The following is a 27416-nucleotide window of genomic DNA, read 5'->3' as shown; positions in this document are numbered from 1 at the left end:
ATGATTAAAATAATACCTTAGGATAATGTGGTAAGACATCGATTGCAATCTTCTCTCATGTTTAAAAGGATGCTGAAGTCTTACAATTTCCAAGGCTTAGAAGTTAAAGCTTTCTTTAAGATTTAAATCTAGGTAATGAAGATATGAGTAAGAGTTCATGTATAGGGATTTCATATTTCTTACCCTTCCTCTGAGTCTGGCACGGTGTTCCTTTCTCTCAACCTCTTGAGGAGTAACTACTCCAGCAGGCATCCACACTGGAGGGAGAAAAGGTCTAGTGCATCTCCAAGGGAAAGCATAGAGGAGTCTCTCCGATCAAAGATGGGACCAGGCTTTTATAGAATAAAGTGAGCAGCTGCTGTCATTTAACTACTTAGGCATACCTCCGAAATCCCCTATAGGAGAACGAAAGAGAAACGGCGGGGGGGGGGAAAGCCTTTTTCTCGCCAAGCACACTGTTTTGTTTGTCTACCCGTTTTTGTTTTGTCTCCATTTGGCCCCGCTGTGCCTAAGCTGAGCTCCGTGTTCTTCAACACAGAGCAGCTGGTGTCACAGACATCAATTGAGGCTTTTATTTGTACTTTCAAGGTTGTTACCAGTTCAGTTTGTTATTCCCTTAGAAGCCCTCCAAGTCCAGGCTAGGGGCAGTGCAACTGAGAGACAAAGCAACCGAATCACAAAGGGAAACTGAGGCAGGCACACTGAGGCAGAGCGCTCTGCTATACACAAACTGACCTGTTTCCCGGGCTAGGTGGGTGACTCTTTCAACACAGAAGCCCAGAGCTCCCCGTGCCACCTACTCTGTGCCCTAGCCGGTAAGAAGGCAGACCTGCAATCTGGCTTGGCCTTGAAGGATGCAACGGGATGCGAAGTGTTGCTGGCATGTGGCTTTCACTTCCTGAAGCGTTCGCAGTGCTAACTGCACTGCCTCCGGACCCGAGTGGGGCAGCTGCCCGGGCCCAGCTGCCAGCGTCGCTCGGTGTGTCCCCTCCGCAAGCTCCGCGCTGCCGCCGCTCACTGGTACTTTCCGTCTTTCGGCGTTCCGCGGGAATGTCGAGACTTCCCCTGGCCCCGGAGCGAAGGCTCCCGCCCTGCCCACCTCCCCAGCGGCGCTTGCATGGGGCCCCACCGCGGCATCGCTGGAGCCTCACCTGGCGCTGACCCGGGCTGCAGGCAGCCTGGGGGTCCAGTTAATCCCAGCTGCCTCCTCCTCTTGTCCGTTCTCCCGCCCTGCCCGCCCCCTCCCCAACTCAGGCAGTCTCCTAGCAGCTTCCTCTTCCCACGACGGCAGCTGGGTCCGTTGGGAAGCAAAGAAGGTCTCCTGGACGCGCCCATGTTCCCAGGACTGCTGGAATAATAGGACTGATAGTGGATCCTAACAACGGGTAGTGCCACCCCTCTAAGAGGTGTCACAAGCTGAGCTGGTATAAAAAGAGAGGGAGGATGCATGTTGTCTGTGGGAAGCTAGTGGTGCACCCTCTCTTGGGCTGCTGAGGTGGATGAGCTATTTGGCATTGATTCTCTCTCTGCTAGCCTGCAACTCCAGCTTGGGCAGGCAATCTTCACAATTCCAGTTTAGAAGTACTTCTGCTGACAGTGACTAACCATGAGCTCGTCTTACCTAAACAACAAAGCTAAGAGCCACTTTCAAGCCTCAGAGGACCATGAACTGGAGGCAGTAGGGAAGAAAGCTTGGGATAATCCTGTTTACAGTGGCTCTCCCTCTCCCTCACTGAAGATTCGAGCCATCTACAACCCCAAATCCATCCTGGAGAATCCCTATGAGAACTTTGAAGAGGTGAGAGTTCCACTGCCCTACCAGAAAAAGCAGAGCAAGTCTGTGGATGGGAAGACAAGTCCTTTCCTCAAGTGCTGTTTCTACATCTTCAGAGGCATCCGAGGTAAAGCTCTGGTATCTCACTAGAAAGGATTTACTGGCCCTTAGGAAGACAAATGGTATGGGAGGGGGAAGTGGTGATGTGGGGATGCAGAAGGTAGAAACTCTATAGTATTTGCATAGCCCAGGAGCCTGCTAGCATTACCCCAGAGATCACCTGGCCTGGAGGGAGCATCCTCATTCTGTGTGCCTTGCTCCAGGGTCTGTCCTGTTACATTTACTACAAGGCAGGGCACACAAGGCAGTTAACACAGTGAATTTGGTGGTAGAGCTTTAGACAGAGCTGTGCTATCACTCTGAAGATGAGATTATTCTACCTCTGTGTGCATTTTCTAGATGGTGTGGTACAGGTATATAATTATAACAGGCTTGAAGACAGCTGGAAGAAAGAAGTGCCAGTTTCCAGTTTAGATGACAAAAGGGAATGAAACATAATGTAGGTTTATTCAGAGGTAATAAAAAAACTGAGCAAGTTAGGTCTCCTGTAAGGATACAGCCCTGGACAAGGGTATTTGCTGAACAGTTTCTTATAGAAGGCATAAATTCCTAGTGCTGTAAAAATGGGGAAGAAAAAGCAATAAGCTATTTCTCAGGGAAACTAGTATTTTCTTACTATTGTGTCTTTCTTCACCACTTAGGAAAAAAAAAACAACACCAAAAAAACCAAAACTTTTCTTAGAGCTGTAACCTCTAACAGTACATGCGAGTGAATAACAAAATAGCCTGGTCCTGAATTGCAAACCCCCTCTATGATCAATTCTTTCTTACTTGTTATTGCAGTTATTGTCTAACCCTATTAATCCATGTGGAAGTTAGAGCTGAGGCTTTAGAGGTTCCTCCTGGCCAAGGAACAGTGCTGGGTAGGGTTTGGGGGATAATTACAGATTGCTCAGAGGCAATGTATTATTTACGGGTTTTATTCTGATCTCCTCCCTTCTAGGCATTGTTTGAGACTTAAAAAGGGAAAACAAACCCCTACTTTAACATCAAAATTCCATTTGTGAGATGCTGGGTTTGGAATTGGAGCACGCAAATACCTGTCAGGACACTACAGCATTTGCTGCTTCTGTGACTGTTGCAGCAGTTTGTCCTGCCAATAAGGGTGGTAAATAGGGTTGTGAAACAGACCGTATCTGGGAAGATGAGATCCAAAAGCCAGTGCAGCCAGAGGAAATGCCTCTATCAGCCTCACAGAAGTGGTGCCTGCTTCCTTGGAATTACGTGTTCATAGGTCTTTGATTGCATTTCTGATCTTGTCCTTATCAGCTACTGGGCTGGACTGCCAGTGAGTAGCTGCTGCTCCTAGTGCTGCTCAGGACTGTTTCTGAACTGTGTCCAAGCAACTCTGTGCCCTCTGGATCCTGCCTGCCTCCTGCCACCTCAGCTGTTCTTGGCCAGCCTATGCAAAAACTTTGCTGGGTATGTTGGTGGCACAGTGGCTGGTGAGGGCACGCAGCTTCCTGCTGCCTTTGGAAAGCTTTAGCTAAGGCTGTGAGCTAGTGACTCACCTGGGTCACAAGTCTGGTTTAAAGGCAGCCTCGGAAGATAAAGTAGATGTTGCTGTTAATTTTTACCAGTAACTTCTTACTAGCAGGAAGGCAAGAATTACAAACAAACTGCAGTGATTGCCTGTTTTCTAGATTCTGAAGTTCTTTTCTTTGCTGTGCCTTGTGAGTGCTGGACTGTCATGCAAGATGCCCTAAGGAAGTCTTCTATTCTTGAGTATCCTTCCACTCCAAATGTCACGTCCAAAATATCTGCATCCCCAAGAGGGTAGGTGGCGTCAAAGGAGCCACAGATGAGGACACGCTTCATTTGTGATAGGGTATATTTCTATTGCATATTTTCTAAACAAACAGCTGAAACCAAACCTCAACTAGTAATAGTTTGACAATTATTGAATGCAGTCTGAAAGGGTACTAGGCCAGCCTCATGGTCCTCCAGGTATAATTTTTGGACAAGGCTCTGAACCAAGTTATCAAAGATTTTGAGTGTCCCTGAATTTAGGTGTTCCCAAGTACACTTCTACTGCCAATGCAAAGGAAGATTTCTGTAAAACACATCCTACTCTCTCCTACACACGAGTTAATCCAGATCTTCTCCAGGCTCTCATTTCTGTTGCTGGTCTGGTATGTTCTGGACAAGCTACTTGTTTGTCCAGGCGTGAGGGTGGTTGCTGCAAGAGGTACTATGGCAGCTGATGGTGCAAAAAGCTCTCTACCATATTGAGATGCCAAAGAGCTATTGAAAGGACAGGAGTGCTTGCTCCAAAGAAAGAAAGCACTTTGTCCTCTGCCAAAGGTGACTTCAAACATGTCGCCTTTGATCAGCTTTGATCCTGACATGCAGTAAGATGATACTACTGGGGATGAGCATTGGAACTTAGCTCTCTAGGAGCTGCAAAAGCATCAAGACTATAGGTATTGACATGGCTTCCATCACTAGGCTTTCAAGTGAAAGTTCTTATGCCTTTCAACTTCAGGAGCATTTCAGAAATCACAATGGAAAGCCATTACAGGAAGAAAAAACAAATACACTAATGGTATCAGGCGGATCATCAAACCCAGAATATCAAGGCTCCTTTTAAAGGAAGAGTTTGTCTGGTTTTGATCAACCCTGGTGATGTTTCAGGAGTTGCTTTCACTGTGTAAAAAAATAGATCACTAGCTGGTGCAATTTGTATAACTGTATTAAAGCCAGCAGATCTCCATTGGCAGACAACCTGATGATAATTTGGCTCTACGTTTTATCCTGAAAATGCTGAGTTGGGTTATTTGATTGAGTTTTATGACTTACAAGAAGTCTGTGAGATTTTTTAGGAAAGCAAAGGACAAATATTTGGGGCTGATGGCTTGATCTAAGAGGTCCACACTAAGAGGACTAATAGTTACAAAGCTAACATCAGATGCAGTTCTGCTATCAAAGTCCTATCAGAAGGTCAGCTGTTGGCACATGGATGACTGAGATGAAATTTGGTGGTTTCAGGAGTACCTGTGACAAAGATGGAATTTCTGCAAAGAGCAGGCTGCAAAGCAGGCAGGAAATGATGAGTCCATATTGAATGCAAACAGAAAACTGGTGAGTGACTTAGCAAAATAAGAAAGCAAATATATTTTGGTTTCCGTCAGCCCAAAATCTTTTGTTCATGCTGGAATGGTTTGGTTATGGGGTTATTTAATTAATTTCTGCAGCTCTTAGTCAAGTTTTGAAGAGAAAAGTGGCTTTGCTTTGAAAAGCAATAAAAATGCAGCTCCTGACAGTCTTCTTTGGGAACAGGACTTCAGGTCCTCACATGGCCTTTGACAACGGCCATTGAAACTCTCCAACTTCTTCTTCCCACCCAATAGGGCTGTGGGGCACTACACTGACTGAGAACACAGCTGAAAACAGAGAGCTTTATGTGAAGACCACACTGCGAGAGCTGCTAGTCTATATTGTGTTCCTGGTGGACATCTGTTTATGTAAGTAGCTGTCACATCCCATAGGTGTCTTTTCTGTGTGCAGCATGAGAGGAATAATATGAGGTTTTATTATTAGACTTCCCCACTCTGATGTAGGTGCTAAATTTCTTATACATGCACTCACTTGCAGCAAGCAGTTGTGCTACTTACCTACAGAACAGCTGCTGCACACACAAGTAAAACGGCTATGTATATCTATAGACCTAAATGATATTGGTGAAGTTTAAGCAGTATTTCTGATCTGTGTTCTCAGTTCTAGCCATCAGCTCCACATTCCTGGGAGAATCTGTCCAGGGCATTGTCTTAGTTTCACAGCAAATGTTCAAACCCCAGAGAGCAGCTCTAGAAACTTGCTGGGATCAAAGACATAGTGTTCAGTGAGATTGTTCCCCCTCTGGGACTGGAGAGGTGGCTGAGATGATAAAGCAGATGGCAGCTCACACTGTTGTTCTTGGGTGGATTTAATGCATCCCTTTACTGAATGCTGCTGGGCTTTGTGGGGGTAGAACAATGGCTGTTTGATTTTTGGGAAGGTTCATTCATTATCACAAATGAGCACCTGTGGCATGGGGCTTTGAAGAGGATTATTTTTCATGGATTCTATGGCAGGAGAGATAAACAGACAATACCAACCTGAGTTACTATCACACTGGCCCAGGGAGACAGTGCTTCAGTCACTCTTCTGAAAGAACCAAGACATACACACAGATGTGCGTGTGGTCACACGCTGACTCATGCAGAAGAGGGGGGGGTCTTGAATGTCAGCTGCTTTATTTTCACGGTACCCTTTCAACAATAGGACATATTCTTAGTGATCACCATGATGGATGCTTTTCTGCAGGGAGGAGCTCTGCAGAGAAGAAACAACATGTTCAGGGAAGTTGGAGCTTGCTCCTCTTTGAGATGAGAACATAACTGCAGCTTTCCACTTGGGAAAGTTGGGTGGTCTCTATACCTTTATGGATTCAGATCAGAGCTTCTAAATACAGATCATTTGTTCTGAGAAATAAAATTTCTTCCAGAAATTTTGTCTGAGGAAAAACATGTTGCCCAGGATGTTCAGTTGTGTCATCCAACAGCCTTCTCTGGCTTTTAAAATCTTACAGTCTGTCAGTCTAAGAGTTTAATTCTAGAACATTCAGCAGATAAGTTTGTAAATTCCTCAGAAAGCAGAACGTAATATGATTAGAGTTCCCAAGATTTCTTCTCTTGTGCCTAGCTCTGCTTAACTGTGATAGTATAAGCTGTGCAGAAAGTGACTATGTGCGTATATTTATGTCAGGCTCCAATATTCATGTATAAAGGTGGACCCTGCTCTTGTCTCTTCCCTTAGTGACATATGGAATGACAAGTTCCAATGCCTATTACTACACCAAAGTGATGTCTGAGCTCTTCCTACAGACCTCTGCGGATGGCCGTGTCTCTTTCCAGTCCATCGGCAGCATGGCTGACTTCTGGGTGGTGAGTACAGATCTGGCCTGACATGGGGAGCCCTGAAAACCTCAGCTAGACCGCGATATTCGGTTCCCTCTGAATGTGCCACTTCGTGCTTTCAGAAAGGCATGTTGCTGCCACAAGCTTTTGCCAGCTACTAGCAGTAGTTATAATGCAGTTTGCATTCAAAACATCCACTGATTTAAAATATAATTTATCCCTGTGAGCACTGTGGCTGGAATACTGGCTAGGTGAAGTGTTGTGTGTGCCCAGAAGAGTCCATTCCCTAGAAACTTACCAGGTAGACAGGCAGGACATGACAAAAAGAAGTTGCTGTAATATGATGCTCATCGCACAGATGGGGAGTGCTGGCCCAGAGAGGCTGAGTGACTTACTCCAGGTTTCTCAGTGATAGAAATGTCTTTGAATCCTACAATCTAATGTCTTCACACTGGTGTCTAAGTAGCAATAAGCCCATGTCCACTTTCATGGGCAATTATAGGAACAGCATACTTAACCTGCCTGTAACTCATGCCTGGGCTGGTCTGATGTATAGATTGTTTATGAAGAAGCCGGATTAAAAGTTGCACTGGCTTTGATAAAAGAGAATAAAGATAAGAAAAGCTGTCTAGAGCATAACACGTCTCTGTGAAATAACTGGTGAAGGAATAGTATGAGGCATAGTGAATGTTGTTGAGATCCTGCAACCACTTATCTCTGACACTCAGCTGGAAATCATTTGTTAGTGAGCTTTGTCTTAGCCAAGAAAATTCCTCTGATAATGTGGACCATGAAGAAGTTGTTCTCCTCTCCTCTTGCAGTATGCACAAGGTCCCCTTCTGGATAATCTTTACTGGACAAAGTGGTACAACAACGAGTCCCTGGCAGCTCATGGCACTCAGTCATACATCTATTACGAGAACCTGCTCCTGGGTGTGCCACGCATGCGACAACTGAAGGTGAAGAACAATTCCTGTGTGGTCCATGAGGACTTTAAAGAGGAAATCTCAGGCTGCTATGATGCATACTCGGAAGACAAGGAGGAAAGGGTCTCGTTTGGGCTCATCAATGGAACCGCGTAAGTACATTTTCTGCTGTTCAGGATTAGAAAATCTGTGTTTTCTATGATTATTTTTCTTTTCTATAGTTGCCCCAAATTAGTTTCTTCTCGTTAAAATAAGAGCTACTGAGCCACAGGATGCCATGGTTGAGTTTTTCAAATAAAGCTGGAATTCCCCTTATAGCCAGTGGCAGCAAGTCCTTTTTGTCTGTCAGTAAGGCCACGTGTCTCTTTGAGGAAAAGCACAACAGAATTGTTGTGTGGCAGAGTGGGACCTGTTGGGAAAGCTATGGAAAATCCAGTGGAGAAATAGGTAGAGATTGTTGTCTGGTTTTAAGAGAATAAGGAGATATCCGGCCTTTGGAAACAGATCTATAAAAATCAGTGGTGCTATCTGCTTTCCTCCTGGATGTCAGGAGCCAGAGATAAAGGAGAGCATCTCTTTCATCTTGAAAACCTATTTCTCTGTAATAATGTGAGGTCGTTGCAATTTAATAACTCTTTGCTTGCTGCATGAATCTTGATCTGTTAATGAGAAAGTATTGTTCATAAAGAAATATGAGAACAAGCATGTTCTAAGCAGAAGGTTGTGTGAAGCATGGTAGAAGGCAATGCAGCAGATCCTGGGAGAAAACTCCACGCAAATAAGACTGTGCAAACAGTCAACGAAGCTGCAGAATTTGACCTCCATAGTATTGCAAGTCATGTTGTGTTTCTGCTGGGAAGCATTGGATCAGAAATCTATCAGTAATGAAGAGCTGTGTAGGCTCAGATCTGGAATAGGAATTAAGTGCCAACTCTTTTATTAAAAACTGCTCTGTCCCTTGAAGATATAGTCTAATTTCTCCTGGCTACCAGGTCGTATCCAAGCCTGGGCTGGTGATGCTTCTGCTTAGGGCTTGTCTGTTGCAGGTGGAGGTACCATTCTGAGGAGGAGCTGGGTGGCTCATCTCACTGGGGAAGATTAACCAGTTACAGCGGGGGAGGATATTACATAGATCTCAAGTTGACCAGAGAAGAAAGTGCTGAAGCACTGCAAGCCTTGAAGGAGAATTTGTGGCTGGATCGGGGGACGAGAGTTGTCTTCACTGATTTCACTGTGTATAATGCAAATATCAATCTGTTCTGTGTTCTGAGGTAAGCCAAGTCGCACTGGATATTCTTCTGTCTCTTGCTTCTTCCTCAATGCCACAGTTTCTTAAAATGCAAATATTTTAATATGGTCCACCAGAGGGGTAGGAGTGACTGGTGTCAGTAGATATTGCATAGATTAGTAAGAAGACTTGGTCTTCCTGACACAACCAGTCAAACTTCTCTTCAGTGTTTACCCTTCCTTATCATGGGCAGTGAAGCAGCAGAGATAAGGCTGGGTAAACACATGCACAAGTCTTCTGCTCATGGTTTGGTGGATAGCTCACACTCAGGCTTGATGCCTCTCAAAATTATCTGAGTCTCCTTTTTCCTGCTTGCAATTGCCAGAGTTTCCTTATTCCCTTCAAGGTTAGTGGTTGAGTTTCCAGCCACGGGTGGTGCCATTCCCTCCTGGCAAATCAGGACGGTCAAGCTTATACGTTATGTCAGTGCCTGGGACTTCTTCATTGTTGCCTGTGAAACTGTCTTCTGTGTCTTCATCTTCTACTATGTGGTGGAGGAGATTTTGGAGCTGCGTATACACAAGTTTCGGTATTTCACCAGCATCTGGAACATCCTGGATGTGGTTGTCATTCTGGTGAGGATCCTGGCACGCTGCTTTGGGGGGAGCAATGGCAGAAAGCAATGAGAACCAATACAAAAGAAGGAATAAGGGAACTGGTCTAGATAAGACAAAAGCTGGCACATGTTTTGTTCCAACAGCAAAATGAACTAGTAGAGTAAATGCACCCATGTGCTTCTAACAGCTGTTAGGAGAAAATTATTTCCTTAAAATATACTTGAGAGTCTGTGAAGTCAGGGCCTCATTCAGTGTATGAAGACCTTCTTTCCATCCCGCACCAGTAGACTGCAGTTGTGGAGTGTGATACCAAGGAATTCTGTGGCACTTTAGTTTCTGCAGAAAGGATGGGCACAGAGGTCACTGCAGACTCTTCCTCTTTGCAGCTCTCCATCGTTGCTATTGGGTTTCACATCTTTCGCACCATTGAGGTGAACAGACTGTTGGGAGAGTTGCTGAAACACCCCGACACCTACGCAGACTTCGAGTTCCTGGCATTCTGGCAGACACAGTACAACAATATGAATGCAATGAACTTATTCTTTGCCTGGATCAAGGTATTGTAGGGAGGTGCCTATTGTAGGTCTGGGAGGTGTCAGGCCCGCAGTCTCAGACTTCTTCCTCTAGATAGTTTGGGCGTTGAGTTTTCCATCCCTCTGAGTGAATGAGGGTAACAGCTGTATAACAGAGAAGGATTTTCCTCAGTCATATGCCCTATTTTGCAATAAATCCAGAAAACCTTTCACCCTCTATTCTGAGGCCAGTTATTTGGAGATAACGGACAGGGAGATGAGCTCAGGTGTTGCAGTGTAAGAGTGGTTTTAGAAAATGCTGAGTACAATATAACTTTGTACAATACAACTCCTGTACTATTTTAGTATTCTGGAAGATAAACTGGCAAACTGTGTTTTCCTTTATACTGGCCATGGAACAACTGGAAATGTCTCATCTGTTGACATTTCAAATGAAGAATCTTGGCATGGTGGAGAGCCACACTGTACCTGGGGTTCCTCATCAGCCTCAAGACATTTGTCCTTATTGCTGTCTTGCTCTATTTTCCTTTGATACAGAGAACAAAGGGTTTATATGTTTATAATCCCACAGGAAGATGGTGGCACACCTGACACAAATATCTGGAACATTAAGACACTGTTCCCCTAGCCCAGCTGTCCTCTTGGTGCTTTGGTACTGTAGTGAACCTCTTGTCTTAGTAAGCCTAACTAACCTAGGTGATGGTTTGACCTAACTTTGTCCCTGTTCTTTCTTCTTGCAGATATTTAAATATATTAGCTTTAACAAAACAATGACTCAGCTCTCCTCCACACTGGCACGTTGTGCCAAGGACATCCTGGGATTTGCCATTATGTTCTTCATTGTGTTCTTTGCCTATGCCCAGCTGGGTTACCTTCTTTTTGGGACACAAGTGGAAAACTTCAGCACCTTTGTTAAATGCATGTAAGTGTAGAAGTCAGAACCATGTTTCCATAATTTCTCAAAAGAATTTTAGCTACTTGCCATCCTCTCCTTGTGTAACTCCCCAGTCAGACTGAGTGACTTAGACTCTGCTCTGGCTTGTGCCTGCGACCATCAGGACTACAGGCATGTTAAGGGTTCACCTCAGGACTGCCTGAGGAGATAGCATAAATGTATGTGGCCTTTGTGTAATCCTGTGTTCTTCCTCTCCTCCAGCTTCACCCAGTTTCGCATCATTCTTGGTGATTTTGACTACAATTCCATTGACAATGCCAACAGGGTCCTTGGGCCAATTTACTTTGTCACTTATGTGTTCTTTGTTTTCTTTGTGCTCCTGGTAAGTAAGAAAGCCCTCCTTGCCCCTTTATTGACAGCAGTGCTTGAGAGATCCCTCCAATAATCGCTGAATTAGGTGCAGCACAAACGATTTGACAATCAGGGTAATTAAGGGCCATGTTCACATTCTTTCAGGTGAAGACTAAAACTGACTGTGAGTGCCACTCAAGTGGTAGCTGAATTCAGGGGGAGCAGCTCAGCTGCTCTGTAGCAGACAGTTAACAAAGCATGGGAGGCAGTCTCTGGCTTCCTAGGCAATGGATGCAGGGGAATGCTCATAATGACCAGGTTTAATGCCCAGTGCTAGGCATCCAGACATAACTTAGGATCTTGCAAGGAAAGGCTACCAAAGATGGTATTTGAGCTGGGAACAAATGTACCTTTGGCCACTGCTTTAACTGCAAGGATCTCCTCCCCACTGAGAAAGCATGATATGGTTGAAGTGCACCTTTCCTTCACCTACTTTAATTTGCCAAAGGAATACCCCATATGCAAATAGCTCTTTGTTTAGCTAAGTCCTGCACAGTTATGACTGTCTCTTACAGCTTTAGCCACTGCAGCATGCAAGATGTCCCTTGCTTTTTCATCTCTTTTCTTCCCCTTTTTCTAGAACATGTTTCTGGCCATCATCAATGACACCTACTCAGAAGTCAAGGAGGAGCTTTCAAGCCAGAAGGATGAGCTGCAGCTCTCAGACATTTTGAAGCAGGTGATGAATAGTGAAAGCTATGCTACTCCCTAACTAAATCCTGAAGCACTTTCTGGAGGTCCCTGACTTATATGGAGTTTACTAGAGAGAAACTATTGTTGCCAACACCTGATCCACCTTCTTAGTGCACACAGGAGTCCCGCTTCCTTTCTGGGATAAATCAAGTTCCTAGATCCTTTGGCAATGGGAAGATGAGAAAGGATGGGTTGGGGGAATCCTGTTACTTGACTGTGTCGGTAGTGTTTCTGAAGTCAGCGTTTCCCAAGTCAGCCTCTGGACAAAGCTCTTTCAGTCCTTGATAGAGTGCACTTATATCAATAAAATGGCAAGTCCTATTTTGCTAAGCTGAAGATGTTACAGTGGTACAAATGTAGTGAGTTACATCTGGATTTCCCAGAGATAAATTCCATAAAAGGTCCCAGAAGTCTGTAGGACAAATATTCTGCAAAAAAATGGTATTTGAGACTATATCTTAAACAGCTGGTGACTGAGAGCTCAAAGGGAGAGTCAAGAGGAGAAAAGCAGAGCAAGCTTTGTCATGGAGACCCTTGCTACCATGTTGGTCTCGCTTTGAAAGCATGATCTGAGTTCAGAGGTGGGGCTCATTCAGCAGTGTTGTATTTTGAGTTCTAGAAAGCTTTAAATCTCCCTGTATTACTTAGCATCTGCTCACCCATACTCACCCATATTGCATTGTCCGCTCTGTCCTATTTTTCACTGCTCTGCCTGCATGATTCCGTATCTGTTTGCACCTTTGGTAACAGAGCTACAGTCGGACACTCATGAGGCTGAAGCTGAAGAAGGAGCGGATTTCTGATGTGCAGAAAGCACTGCAGAATGGCACAAAGGAACTGGACTTTGAAGACTTCAAAAACAGCTTGAAGGAGTAAGTGAGCCGGCTTAAGCAGTACCCACTTATCCTTTTCTCTTGGTCATACAGGTAATTTAAATTATCTGGTTTTCAAAGCTAGGTGAGCAGTTTGCTTAGATCTGGGCAATGTAAGATTCAGAAATAAATATCATCTCTCCTCATGTTTAATCTGTTGTTCTAAATGGGTTTGTCTTGCTATCTCTTTCTCATTTGGGTTGTTTAGGTTTTGTCACTGGCAGGGGGAAACAATACACTGGTTGCAAAAGGCTTGGTCCTGCACTGTTACAGCCTATCAGTGTAATTCAGTGCCTTGAGCTTTCTCTTTCTATTATTTTGCAGACTGGGACATGCAGACCATGAGATCACAGCAGCCTTCTCCACATTTGACAAAGATGGCAACCACGTCCTTGATGAAGAGGAGCAACAGCAGATGAAGCATGACCTAGAGGCAAAAAAGGTAAAAAAGGGCAAGGAACCCTACCCTCTGTTCAGTAGACATCACTCCAAAGTGGCCTCAGGAACCTTTGGGTTTGTGGTATAAACTAAGCAGGCAACTCAAATACAGCTCCAACCATCTGAGTATTCACTGCCTGTGAAGCCCTGTGTTATTCACAGTGAAGCTGAAACAGAGTTAGTATCCAAATTTGCAGGAGTTTCTTTATATATCTTCTAGGTTGCTCTGAATACAGAGATTGAAAATTTGGGGAAATCCTATGGTGACAACCTGGATGAGAATCTGACCTGTGTGGAAGCAAGGAATAACCAATCCAACAAGGCCATCTGGGTCTCCAAAGAAGAGTTCCAAGTGTATGTTTGTGCAGTACTTTAATCCCTTTGCAAATGGGGGGTCTGAATCCCTTCTGCTTCCTTCCCTGATATAACTGCTTACATTGCTGCTGAGCAGTATCAGTAAGATTTTGTCCCTTATTGACTTGCACACATGTAAATGATCATGTCAGGAGAGAACTGAGACAGTTCTTGTGATGTAGTTTGCTTGTTCCTGTAGAAGTTTAGGTTAAGAAATGTTGGGTTTTGCCTCTTGAATAACCTCTGCAGCTGTCAGTTAAACACAGACGATATGCTGTCATGTTCCAGGTCTGAAGGTAGTCTGGATAACTGGGCCAGGGGAAGTTAGTAGCTTTACAGAAGGTCCTATGGGGATACATATTCTTGATTTATAGCCTAGCTGACCTCCATCCTCCAGGTCTGAGAATAACACTTTGCTGTCTCTTCCATAGGAAGAGCATGGGATTAATACAGCATAGAGAATCAGGAGATCCTGATTCTGCTACTGAAAAACACTGAGCAATCCACATAGGGCCAAATCAAAGGAGAGGCAGGTGCCATATTTAATAATGGGATTATATTGTGATCCCAGTTGGGATCCATCCTACACAGAATCACTGATTACAGATGAAAATACAATGTAGCAGGGAGTTACGTCTTCACTGGGTATGAATCGGTTCTCTGACGTGGAGCTTTCAATCCTGTTTGAGGTTTGGCCCATTGTCCATAAGATTTCTGCTACAAATCCTGCTGTTCATCACAACAAAAAGTTTGCAAATGCTCTCCGTTTCTTTCTCAGCCTCTTACAACGTGTGCTGCAGCTGGAACAGTCTATAAACAGCATTGGCTCCAAGATTGATGCAGTGGCAAGCAAGCTAGACATGCTGGAAAGAAACAAGCTGAAGAGGATGGAATTGTTGGACAAGCCACTGGATAACGTTAGCAAGGTTCGTAGCCCTCCACCATGGATTTGAACCAACTTCAGAATAGGTGACCAGACTTGCTATGTGAATGGACCTGGTATCATCTTTGCTTTCCCAGTCTCGATTGACATAAGAAAAAAAGGGTTGGGCAGGGTCAGCATTTTATATGCCCAAGCCTCTTTGGTTCAAGCACAGTGACAAAAAGCTTCTTGCTTTCATGCCCTGCCCCCCGCCCCAAGTTAACCATTAAATCCACCTTCCCTTAAACCTTAACACACCTTCCAGCTCCTTTGAAGCCAAGCTTATTCCTATGGCAGGGGACAAAATTCACTTGTATTCAGTTTCTACTTATCCTCAGATGTCAAAAGAAATCATACCGTCCTTCCCAGCAAGAGCAGCTCATGATAGTGCTGTGGAGTGTGATCTTCACATCTGGGCTGTGGATTCTTTATCACACATGAGGCAGAAGATTGTTAGTGGTGTGCCCATAGCTCCTCATGGCAGGCTTGTGACTTTTGCTAAAGATTGCCTGTATTCAGTCAACCAGCATATTTTGGGTCATCAGCTTTGAAGTCAAAGGCAGAACGGCATGTGGGAGCCATGTCATTACTTGAAGTCTTCATGGCTTTCATAATGAGAATGGTCCAACACCATACAGTGGCCTAGCTGAGTCTGAAAGAAGCCTCTCTCTTTTGCAGAGTAGTTTTGTGATCCCTTGCAGATTCACTTCATTCTGGGATTTTTTTGAATGTTGTTTAGTGGGTGAAAAGGGACATTCCTGTCTAATGCTTGAATGCACATTCATCAGTGTATTGTAGCAAACAGCATATTGGATCTTTAATAGGCAGGCTGTACTAATTTCTGGAAGAATGTGGAAAGATAAATTTAAGTATCATGCACATCTCGTCTCTCTCCTGGCGTGTTGCTAGACTTCTTGGTAGCTTGCTAACAATGCAGGTCACTCTTTTTTCTGGTTCATAGGAGGAAGAACTCAGTCAGGAAGAGCTGCTCCCCCAGAGCCTTGACCAGCTGGGGACAGAAGAAGCAGAAAGCTGGAGGATGGAACGTGTCCAGGGAAACAACCTGAGTGGCAACTCTTCTCAAAATGGGGGCTACCCCATCTTGCCCACGTCAAGTGTGCTGGGATCTCAGGTGCCCAAGAACATCCAGCCTCAGTCTGATGTCCACTTCTAGCAAATAGCCCTGTGCTCCCAGTCTGCCTCCCACAGCACTAAGTCACTGTCTGTTGTTTCCCCCCTGCTAGAAAAATTAGGACAGCTGGACTCAGATACCATGGTTGCTAGGACCTGGTAACATGAAAAATCAGGGATGCTCTTTTCCAGCATAACGATATGTGATGTCACAGAGCTAGAACTTCTGCCCCCTGTATCTCTGGAGTAAGCTGAAATTTGGAACCAAGTATTTGCATTAGTTTTCTGCCTCTGAACAGGCCAATGTAAAGTCTTTTGTCTATCCTTTCCCAAAAAGTAGAGGCCCCAGAAATCTTGGGACATGTATGTGCAATGTTGCTTCTTGTTCCAACACACACGATTATCTGCAGGACAGAGACATGGTAAACATGTAAACAAGAGTGTAATAATTAGTGTGAGATGGAAAGGAGAAAGTTAGTTATATGTGCCTACCTGATTCCTAGCAGTTTTTTTCTGTTGTAAACTGTTTCCAGAACCCTTTGGTAACCCTCTCTGTACCTCAGATTCAGATGCTGAGAAAGAGGAAACTAATACCTTATTCTGGATAATTAAAATGAGAGCTGGGAGGAGATTTCAAATATCATAAAAAGAGAAGCAGTTGCTACTAGTAAGATTCTGAGGTCTGAGTGTTAGAGAACAGATCTCTGGTTATATAGTTTCTAACACAGCTATTTACACTAAGAAATATCTCTCTCTCACCATTTTTCACTTTGCTGAGAGTTCTCTTTCCTCATAGTTGGTTCACACTATTGCAGCTATTACAGGACCACTCTAATGTATTTAAAATACCGTAAATGCTGGTGTTCTACAATAGTTAACCTCAAATAGGCTCTGTAGGCTTAAAGCCAATGGAAATGAGTGCCCCAGACCACTGCTAAAAACTCATAGTAATGCTTCACTGTTCAGTGTCCTATGCAGTGCAGTGATAGGTTTAGTTGGGACATTGTGGAGTGGCATTTTCTATTGCCACCTTTTCAAGACGGATGTATCACTGTTTTGTGGGGGAAAGTGTCCCTGGGAATGTCTGAAGGACCTAGAGATCTGGGCTGTCCCCAGGTGTTCCATGCTCCAGGACTGTCCCAGCTACAAGATATCATTGATAAACTGAAGCAGAGAGTAATTTAACTGCCAGAGCCTAGAAGGAGCTGTGAGACCCTGCAACTCCTACATCCACAGCTCTTGGCTGAAATCTAAGCTCCCTATGGGCTGCATGACAAGGTCTCACAGCTCCCTTCCCACCAGCTGCTTCTGCTGTTGGGGATAAGACTTGGCTGTGAGATACTGCCATGGCTCTTGACTTCCAGTTCCACTGAATTCAGAATTGAGTGGGAGCTTCTTCAGATTTTTCAGCTTTCAGAACAAGAACATTGCTTATTTCTTCCTTTAATAGCATTAAAGCTGTTGGCTTATTCAGAAGAAAATGGCCTGTCAGGAGAACTTCCTGGAATAGGCCTTCCCCCCTCAAATTTTAATTAAAAGAAAATCCGTATGTTAAATTGTAATTGAACAGAGCAGCTACATGCTCTCTAGAAGGCTTGAAGAGTGCACACAGCCCTTGCTCTGCATGTTGAAAGGCACAGAGTAAGGTTCTTCCTTAAATTCGTATGTAAACCTTGCTTTAGAATCCTGGCCTAATAGCAGACTCTGGTTATTAAGGCCTAACTGCAAAATCAAAAATACAGGCTGCTCTTTTGAAGTCTCTTGAAGGAATACCTGACTTTTCCAGAGACTCAGAATATTGGATGAGATTCCTGAGTCTAAGTTACTGCATAGATATCAAATACTTGGGGTACTGATCTGTGAAAAACTACGTCTAGCACCGTAGGAGAGATCCCAACAGGGGGTAGACTCTGTGCTGGCAGAGTCAGTGGAAGATATGTTGCTCGCTGAGGCTCAGCTTCTTAACGTAGCAACAACTACTGTCATTGCAACAGGATCCTGACTTTGAGACCTGCCAAGAAAATGGAGGCAATAGTGATTATCTGTAAAGCCTGGCTTTATAAAGCCTCAGATTTCTCACAGGGAGAGTGTTGCTTGGTTGTTCTGCTCAACTGAAAAGGTGACACAAAACGCCCCTCTTTGCATTGCCTGGTGTTTATGTGCCAAACATCTGCAGGACCAGTGCCACGGATAACTCACCCAATTAGGCACGGATGCTGCAGCCACGCAGTGCAGCACAAGAACACCAGGAGGCAACCTCCATCACTCTGCTGCTTTCTGCACAGGGAGCTTCGTAAGCCCCTTGGAAAGTAGGTGAGGCAAGAGGACAATGTTGCAGCAGCTGGGCTCAGATCCATGAGACAGTGACCATTACCCTCAGGCTGCCAGTCTGGGATGCTCTTTAGACCGGCAGGACAAGCAAAACAGTTGTTTGTGCTGCAGGGCTTGCTCATGCCTGAATCCTGAGAAGCCACTTTTCCTCAGCAAAGGGAGAGCATGGAGTCCCCACGAGGCTGCTGCAGCTAGGAGAAGTGTCTGTCCCTCATTCTGCCTGTCTGTGGCAACCACAATAGCAGCAAGCCCAGCTTCCCAGCTCTTCCCACTGACAAGAAGAGCCTGGAAGCCTCTTTGGGCAAGATGCAGCAGCCAGCCTGCCCTGTTGAGGAGCCCTGAACCAGCTCTGGCTGGGATCAGACAAGAACCACAGGATGCAGGGGAATTCTGGGTATCATCAGCAGCCTGGTCAGCGAGTTCTTTTCCCTCTTTCTGGCAAAAAGAGCAGTCCCTTCACTCTGTGCTGTGTTTTGGTGATGCCAGTGCCGCTCAGTGTAAAAAAGTTCTGTCACCTGTATATGCCTGTGCCTGCATTGGTGTCTGCTCTTACTTGTACATCTCCATGCAACTGTGTCTTGTCTGTTCCTTATTAACATGCTGTCCTGTATATGATGTGTCCTAGAGCAGGGCAAGGCAATTACTTGTCCCCAGCAGTTGCTTGTGTGTAGTTGTCAATCGTGTGTTCTAGCTGGTTGAGAAATAACATCAATACACTCATGGTAAGTTCATACCGCTTCTCTTATCAGATGTGTGTTGTCAGGCCTCCTGTCAGGAGTTGGCATTACTTAGATGATATATGTCTCCTGGGGAAAGTAAAGTATTTTTTCCTCAATAGCAGGTGCATGGCTGTGTTTTGTTCCAATTTGGAGAGGGTCACCTTCCAAACTGCCATGTCTGGCTGGGAAGCCCGTGTCCTGTAGAAGACAGCTGTGCCCTGAGGTGGTTAAAAATCCTCAGGAGGAGGTTTGGAAAAGTACAAGGTGCTCTGAAGAGATATCACCACCATGGTTCTTTGTGTTGGCAGTCACAGTGGCCAGGATTCAATCCCCAAGGTAGCAGGTGTTGTGCATGCTCTGAAGGAGAGGCAGTTTTAAGGTGCTCTTGGATCCAGCCAAGGGGGAAGACAGCAATGCCCTAAAAAAGGTGTCAAAGCCCAAGTGAGGCATGGGGAGACTCTGGGAACAGGGAGGGGCATGGCAGGGATGCCTGAAAGCAGGTTCAGGGAGCCAGCAAGGGGCAGCCACAACCAGCCATGGCCAGGAACATGAAAAGGTGCTAGCAGAGTCTCTTCTCTGTGTCTCTCCAAGAGTGTGATACATTTTTCTCAACAATGAGCAAGCCTAACTTTTCATGTTTAAAAGGAACATGTAAATCCCCAAACCACCCCATAAATACAGTCCAGTTTCTGAGGTTACCTTATCAACCCTGTTCAGTTTACAACCACTCACAATCCTCCACACCTACAGAGACTTCTCTGTTCCGTTTTCAAAATAGGTGAGTAGTAAATTTCCTGTTTGTTTTACTAACAGAAGCTGACACAAATTACTTTTTCAGTGGCAAAAAGAAGCAGAATCCACTTTTCCAAAACACACTTTTTAAACTAGATCCTCCCACTCGAGTATTTGTTGCTAACTTCGCTGATCTTTGGCAGGTTGCAGTTCTCTCTCCAGCCTTTCAACAGGGTTAGTACAGGTTTTGCTCCTTTTTTTTGCAGGCTTGTGAAGAGTCCTTAATAAGTGCTAGTATTAGCTTACAGCTGCTGGTGACTGGTCAGCCTTTAGCAGATGAGATTGCTGGGTGGAGACTGCTGTGCTCCTGCCTGTTTTACAAACACAGGGTAGCAGGAGTCACTTAAAAAGTATAGTGCAACATCAGGGAACAACTATCAGTATTCATAGAGTTTATTGGTAACTAGGAGAAAGGGAGGAATCATCCAGCATCATATGATGAGCCAGCTCAGGGCTTTCACGTTTGGAAGAGCCCAGCACTGGGAGAGCAGTAGGAGGAATTTCAGTGGGTGCCAGGTCCAGATCCTCTCCTGAGCTCAGAGGTCAAAGGATACATTAAAAAGAATATGTCAGGCTTTGGAAAGGTAGCAGAATTAGGTGCTTGAGGAACTGATTAAGAAGTCTTGCTCACGGGCCAGTTTCAGAGGTGGCAAATACCAGGCGTAGTGGATTGCCAGCCAGCCATGCTGTGGGTGGCAGAAAGGTGCCAGCCCCAGGGTGTGGTGAGCTAGGGCTGAGAAGTGTGGAAGAAGGAATGCAAATGCTCAGCTGACAAAATAAAGTGGGTGTCTGGTGATGGGTCTCCAGCCTGAAGTCACCCCAGGCTTTGCTGAGGCATGCCACAGCAAGTCACTAAGAGAGCCCATGTGCCTGGTAGTGACAGGGCTCTGTGGCTCAGGATGTCCCAAACCAGCTCTAGATGGTGCTGTATCCTGACCGCTACTGTCCCCGGAAGAGATCAGTCATTTCTCTGCTGGCATGCTCACCTCTAGGTGCAAGAAGTCACAGCAACCTAAGAAACAGCTCATCAGAGCAACATCCAAGGTAGCAGCTTGAAGCCAGCTGTGCTTGTGCTGACTAAGAAAGGGCTGAGGATCCATCCCAAGCCATCATTTCTATTGGCTGTGACTACCTCTGCGGTCCCCTTCTGCAAAACACAGCAGAAATAACAGCAAACGGCTAGCTCAGACGTAGGAAAAGTCCATATATGTGTATGCACACATATTCCTGTCGTATGCCAAACCAACCAGGTTGTTCAGATATATGTGGAGTTCACAAAGCCAAGCAAGCTTTGAAATCACGTACCAAGATTCCTGGGACAAATGAAAGAGCAGAGCTTTTTCTCACTTTCCTACAGAACAGACAACTGTTAGGGCAAAGCGAGATGTCAAGTCTTTCTGAATCCTTTCAGGAACACAGCCTCTTCTGTCTGAAAGGGTATTATCCTATACAAGCCCAGAAGAGGCCATGCCACCACTCTGCAGTCTACAATATGTGGATATGCAGGCAAAGGCAGTGAAAGTCCTGTAGCACCAGAGTCTGATTCCTGAGCTGCTCACTAGATCACATTTAGATATGTGACTGGGAGTTTGCCTTCAAAAGAGGCAAACAGAGATGGAAGGAGATTAGTAACGTTGAGCCCATGTTTAGGCTTTGCAAGAACAGCAAAAGTAGAGGGGAAGTGCACAGAACAGAACTGAAAGTGCCACCTTGCCTACCTTATCTATATGCTGGACATGCTTGTTAAAAGGCCTTTCCAGCTCTGATTTTGCCATGTAAATTTGGCAGGACTTGTGAGAGAGGGCTCTCAGGAATGAAAATCTCAGGATCTATGTTGCATGCCACTCTGGTATTCCACACCCAGATTCTCATTTATTCTCCATTTAGACCTATCTTAGCTTTTCTGTTAAGATTCTCTACTCCCCTGCCTCTCCAGAATTACTGCCAACTGTCTCCTGTCCTAGGATACCTGGATGCCTTTCAGTGGTTCCTGGGTAGCTCTGGACATCCTCTGCCCCTTTTTGCATACTATAGTAGTCATCTCTGTTTACACAGCAGTTTTCAAACCAGGAGAGAAAAAATAGGTCAGGAGAGGAGCAGAGCAGCACTGTCAAAAAAACCTGAGACACCCCAGGCAAGAGAAACACCACATAGAGGCTCCACTAAAAGAGATGGCTAAGTACTGAGAGGCACATGGAACCTGTGGAGCATGACCAGTTGGGCAAGCTGGAAGGTGAGTACAAAGACCTCTGGCATAAGTAACTTAGGAGTGTGGAGTTTCTTCCTGGGGGTGAGCTATGCAACCAAGAACTTCCTTCTTTCTGTTCTTCCCTTTGTCTGTGTTACTGCCTTCATCTCTAAGTCAAACATCTGGTGTCACCTACTGGTTTGTGTTCTCTTTGATAACACTTGCTACTTGGTGATCCCCTGACTTTCTGCCTCAGTTTCCCTACTGGTGAATGTGATTTTCCCACAGTCTACATCAGAGTAGGGGACAGCCAAAATTACTGAACCTTTGCCCTTTGCCTTGTTCTTTCACCTAATGTGATGAGCTGCCCTGTCTTGGAAGGACATGGCATGGTAGTTCTCTGTCAAGATCATATAGCACCACTAGGCATCTAGGAAGGCAAAAAAAAAGGGGGAAGTTACAGATGAGACCGAACTAGCTTCTCACCTGTCCTGTTTACTGTCCCACTCTCTCACCGCCTGCTGTCGTGCAGTGTCACCCTGGGGAAGCACACTCTGCACCTCTGGGCATAAAGCACCTACTGCAAAAAAAGTCTGAATCTGTTCAGGGCTACCACAACAAATACTAATGGCAGCAGCTCAGGCTTTGGGAGTGGATAAAAGTTAAACAGTTTGTAGGAATGGCTGGTGAAGCAGTCTGGACTTTGCTCCTGCAGAAGGAGGCAAAATGTCTATATAACATTGTGTATGTCAACATTCACGTTGAGGGAGGGAGCTGACCTCTGGAAAGCTGAGTTGGGACAGTTAAAACACACTTTAATCCTGTTAAACTCCTGTGAGCATTGAGGCCCTCAAAAGGAAAACAGAAGGATGGAATCCCCATTCCTGGCTTGCAAATACTGATACAAACTGTACATGAGGGAGTTCTGTCCCAGGACCTTGGGCTGAGTGTGAGAGATCTTCCACTGGGGAACTTGTGTTGCTGCCTTAGCTTAGCTTGGTGCTGCTTCTTAGTCTGCAGTACCAGGCTTTGTCCTAGAGGTCTAAGAACATGGGGCAGTCATGACTGGTGTCTTTCTAGATCTGCTTTAGATCTAGCTGCCATACAGAGAGGCTAAGATAGCTCTCTGGTCTAGCTCTCTATTCCCAGCATTCTCATTGCCATTTCTGCTCCCTCTACCTGTGTTATCTCCCTCTCTTCATCTCTCTAGACTATGAGGGAAAGAAGTACCTGTATTTTTGTTGTATATCTCATGATAGTCCTACCCTAGGTTCTCTGTAACGTTACTAACAGCAGCAAGTTGGAGCTATAAATATCTGAGCACACTTAATAGCCACTGAGTAATTGCAACAGTGGTTTAGATGCATGAGGTACTTTAGAGTACAGATACATCCTTGTCTTACTTGCTCTACCCAGATAACACCCATGTGTAGTTCTGTTGATTCTATAGTTTAGCTATTTGTGATTTCTGTCAGAGTCATGCCCACAATCTAACTAAATATTTATTTCCTTTACTCTTAGATTTGCTTGAATCCTTTCCTATCTTTAATCAATTAAGGATTTTTTGGTGCTATGAATTTAGATAATGCACTAAAAGATTAACAAAATTTGACATAGTCAGACCTCATCTACTTAATCTGCAAGTATTGCAAAAGCCAACTTCCCCAAGGCAAGCAGCACTTTAAGTAAGGGAGGCCAGTCAGCACTAGCTTTGACATGATAAGCATTCAGAATGGAAAAGGCAAGATGAGATTATTTTTTTTTTTGCCTAGGATGGTGAATTTGTATATGCAGCACATTCAGCACATGTACACATCTGTCCAGGGTGTGTCTTTTAGAACAGTGTATTGGGGTTTTTGGAAAATAAGAGCTAGGATATATCTGTCATGCACCGTGACTGATATTGCTATTGTCTGCATTGATCTTACAGCTGCTTTTGTACAGAGAGCATTGGGATCTGTTTCTTGCTGTATTCCGTAGAGAAAGCAATAGTACTGATCAGAATGTAATTTGTCCTGCACATATTTCTCATGCACTCTCTTGCTGGCTCAAGTCCCTGAAATATTTCACAAACTTCATGAAATTCAGCATGAGGCAGGATTTAAAAACAACCTGGATTCTCAGGGCAATGAAAACAGCATCCTAAGGAAAGCAGTGGAGAAACAAATCTGAAATTTTTGTGTCCAGCAGTTCTGCTAGACAAAGCCACATCTGAGATGATCAAGTGCTGGCAAGTCAGCCCATGTGAAAAGCTGGGACTAAGGCGGAACCCTCAGCATCCCCTTCATACAGATGTTTTTGTGATGTTGTTGCTCAGGTTGTAGGAAGATGGGAAGAAGAAACCAGGACCTCCAGTAGAGGGTGGAACTCATAGTTCTCAGCAAACTCTTATTCACTCTGTGTGCTGGGGCACATGCGGGACATGTCTAGTCTGACCAAAACCCGTAGGAAAGGAACAATGTTCAAATCAGCTGCAAATGAGAATTACGCTTTTCAACAGGGCTCCTCAAAGCCTAACTTTCTTCTATGTCCTTTTCCCCATGCCCAGGACAGTGTCATTGCCTCTCCTGTTCTTCAACACTATAGTAACAGATGGATCAGAGGCTCCAAGGCAGCAGGGGTTCAGGAGCAAGAGCAAAGACCCCAAACCTGTGCTAAATCCTGCGTAAGATCTGAAATATGACCTGGTTTGCTCTTGTCTTCCTATCACAGTGTACCAAGGCAAGGCCTATAGCATTATTTGTTTAATGTCACCTAGGAAAAGCAATAGGGCTTCATAGCTTGGTGCCTGATGAAGCTTTATGCTGGGGTAATGCTTTTGTTGTCTTTCTGTGAAGACCATGTGCTTTAATCAGGAGCAAAGGCTGACAGTTTACAAGGCAAATGCTGCCCTGTCGACCGGCAGCAGAAAGCCCTGCTGGCACCCATGGACCTGCAGAGCAGTGCAGTGAGACAAAAATACTGTGCGTAACGCCAGGCTCCCCTCAGGTTTGCTATCAGTATCTGTCTTTAAAAACCAAGCCCCTGGCCACTGTTTTCTACCCCTGTACTGTCAGAAATCTACTTCAGTAACAGTATGATCTAGACCAACTGGATCAGTGAAATTACGCCATTAAAAAATACTCCCAGCTGGGGGAGGGGATACAACAGGCTGAGGTTCAAAAAGGCCCAGAAGGAGCCCAGAAGACTTGCTTCAGGAATGGGCTAGAGGAAAGCCAGAGCCTCCAGTCACATGCTGTAGTTGGCAGATGTGGTTCCTCCCCGTAACTCGAGTCGGTGTCTTATTTCTGTGTTGTAGGGATGTGCTTAGGCACAGGGGGCAGAGAAGTGATTTTCCATTTCATTAAGTTTGGGAGGAGCAGCAACGTTTCCCAAAATCACCAGCATGAAGCCATCTATCACCTCTGTCTGAGGAGCAGCTGAGCAACTGAAACTAACTGCCAGGAGTAACCTGAACCTTTGTGTTCCTTTAGCAAGTGCACCTCCTGCATCACTGTGCAGGCACTATGTGGAGCAGCAAGTTCATGACTCAGAAAATGCTCACCTCTGCCCCTAAGCACAACAACTTTTTTTTCTCACTTGTCCCAGGCACATGATGAGAGGGTTGTCACTGCAGCACATTGGGGGACAGTGAGCATTCAGGTTTGAAATACACTCAGAAACAGGCACGTGTGTGCTTGTTGAAATACTAGGGCAAAAGTCTTAAATGTAGGCAGATTTTCCTCAGAAAAGGAAGTTAAATCACAAATGAAACATGAACTCAAGTCTGCCTCTGACCCTTAGAGTGACTAAAGATAACATCCTTATTCAGCAAGCCTGATCCTTGGACATAGCTATGGCAAAACTTGCTCTCCTGAAGGATCTCGAAGGCTATTTAATTTCCTTCATAAACCCACCTGCTCTGGATTCCTCTCAGCCCTTTAGGGCAATGCAGCTGCATGAGATGAGTGCCTTCTGTCCAGTGCCTGGGGGGAGGTGGGTATCAAAAAAGGGACAGGTGAACCTTAGGAGTTTTTATTACTGCTATTGATTGAGTAGCTAGAGGTATGCTTTGGCTTAGCTGAGCCTCAAATAGATCTAGCAAGACTTGTTGCTAGAAAACAGCAATGCTGTACAGAACAGGTCTGTGACTGGTGGAGTCCCTCAGGGGTCGGTACTGGGACCAGTACTATTCAGTATTTTCATCAACGACCTGGATGAGGGAACAGAGTGTGCCCTCAGCAAGTTTGCTGGTGACACTAAAATGGGAGGAGTGGCTGACACACCAGAAGGCTGTGCTGCCATTCAGTGAGACCTGGACAGGCTGGAGAGTTGGGCAGGGAGAAACTTGATGAAATCCAACAAAGGCAAGTGTAGAGTCTTGCATCTGGGGAAGAACAACCCCATGTACCAGTACAGGTTGGGGGCTGACCTGCTGCAGAGCAGTGTAGGAGAAAGGGACCTGGGAGTCATGGTAGACAGGAGGATGACCATGAGCCAGCAGTGTGCCCTTGTAGCCAAGAAGGCCAATGGCATCCTGGGGTGTATTAGAAAGGGTGTGGTTAGTAGGTCAAGGGAGGTTCTCCTCCCCCTCTATTCTGCCTTGGTGAGGCCACATCTGGAATACTGTGTCCAGTTCTGGGCCCCTCAATTCAAGGACAGGGAACTGCTTGAAAGAGTCCAGCACAGAGCCACAGCGATGATGAAGGGAGTGGAACATCTCCCTTATGAGGAAAGGCTGAGGGAGCTGGGTCTCTTTAGCTTGGAGGAGACTGAGGGGCGACCTCATCAATGTTTACAAATATGTTAAGGGTGAGTGTCTGGAGGACACAGCCAGGCTTTTTTCAGTGATGTCCAGTGATAGGACAAGGAGCAATGGGTGCAAACTGGAACACAGAAGGTTCCGCGTAAACATCAGAAAAAGCTTCTTTCCTGTGAGAGTGACAGAGCACTGGAACAGGCTGCCCAGAGAGGCTGTGGAGTCTCCTTCACTGGAGACATTCAAAACCCGTCTGGACACCTTCCTGTGTGATATGCTCTGGGTGACCCTGCTCTGGCAGGGGGGTTGGACTGCATGATCTTTCAAGGTCCCTTCCAACCCCAAAGATTCTGTGATTCTGTGAACTGCAGAGTAGTCAAACTGGAGGCAGTTAATATGGTGACTTGACTGCACTTATATAAATCATGTTTATAAACTACAGAAGCAGGCCTTTCCTGCATTCACAACACCATAGGAGTCAGGGGAGAGCAAGCTTATTTATAAAGACAATAGTGCTTGGAAACAGGAGGCTGAGAAGAAACCTTGACAACAAGCTGAAGGAAATCCGATCTTCCTGCTTTCACACATTCTCCTAGCTGGGAACACATGGCAGTGCAGAGAGGCAGCCCAATGGACAACGGGCAACTCCAGTGGGCTGCTGGGACCCCTTGGACCCAGTGCGGAAACACCTGAGGAGCACACAGCCTTTGAAGGTGTGAGATTGGTGTGGCAGAGACGCCCTTGGGAGTGGTTCCCAGCACAGCCTCTGCCCTCAGTTGACTCAGCTGGACTTGAACCGTCCCCTGGGTGTGATGGCCTTTCCAGAAGGTGGAGGG

At 45.4% G+C, this 27416-nt stretch overlaps 1 protein-coding gene across 1 annotated transcript; it reads left to right on the top strand.

The window, feature by feature from the left end:
* The first annotated feature begins 1606 nt into the window (after positions 1 to 1606).
* PKD2L1 (polycystin 2 like 1, transient receptor potential cation channel) lies at positions 1607 to 15855 on the top strand. The gene is made up of 15 exons (XM_051618037.1): positions 1607 to 1901; positions 5245 to 5358; positions 6692 to 6819; positions 7614 to 7870; positions 8765 to 8989; positions 9353 to 9581; positions 9950 to 10120; positions 10837 to 11018; positions 11253 to 11373; positions 11983 to 12081; positions 12846 to 12967; positions 13292 to 13409; positions 13626 to 13759; positions 14538 to 14685; positions 15643 to 15855. Exons 1-15 carry the CDS (start codon positions 1607 to 1609, stop codon positions 15853 to 15855), a joined length of 2556 nt encoding a protein of 851 aa, XP_051473997.1.
* Positions 15856 to 27416: the final 11561 nt, after the last annotated feature.

This window comes from Apus apus, chromosome 4 (genome assembly GCF_020740795.1).
Source record: "Apus apus isolate bApuApu2 chromosome 4, bApuApu2.pri.cur, whole genome shotgun sequence".
In the NCBI taxonomy this organism is placed as follows: Eukaryota; Metazoa; Chordata; class Aves; order Apodiformes; family Apodidae; genus Apus; species Apus apus.
This window is presented reverse-complemented; position numbering and strand designations above follow the sequence as displayed.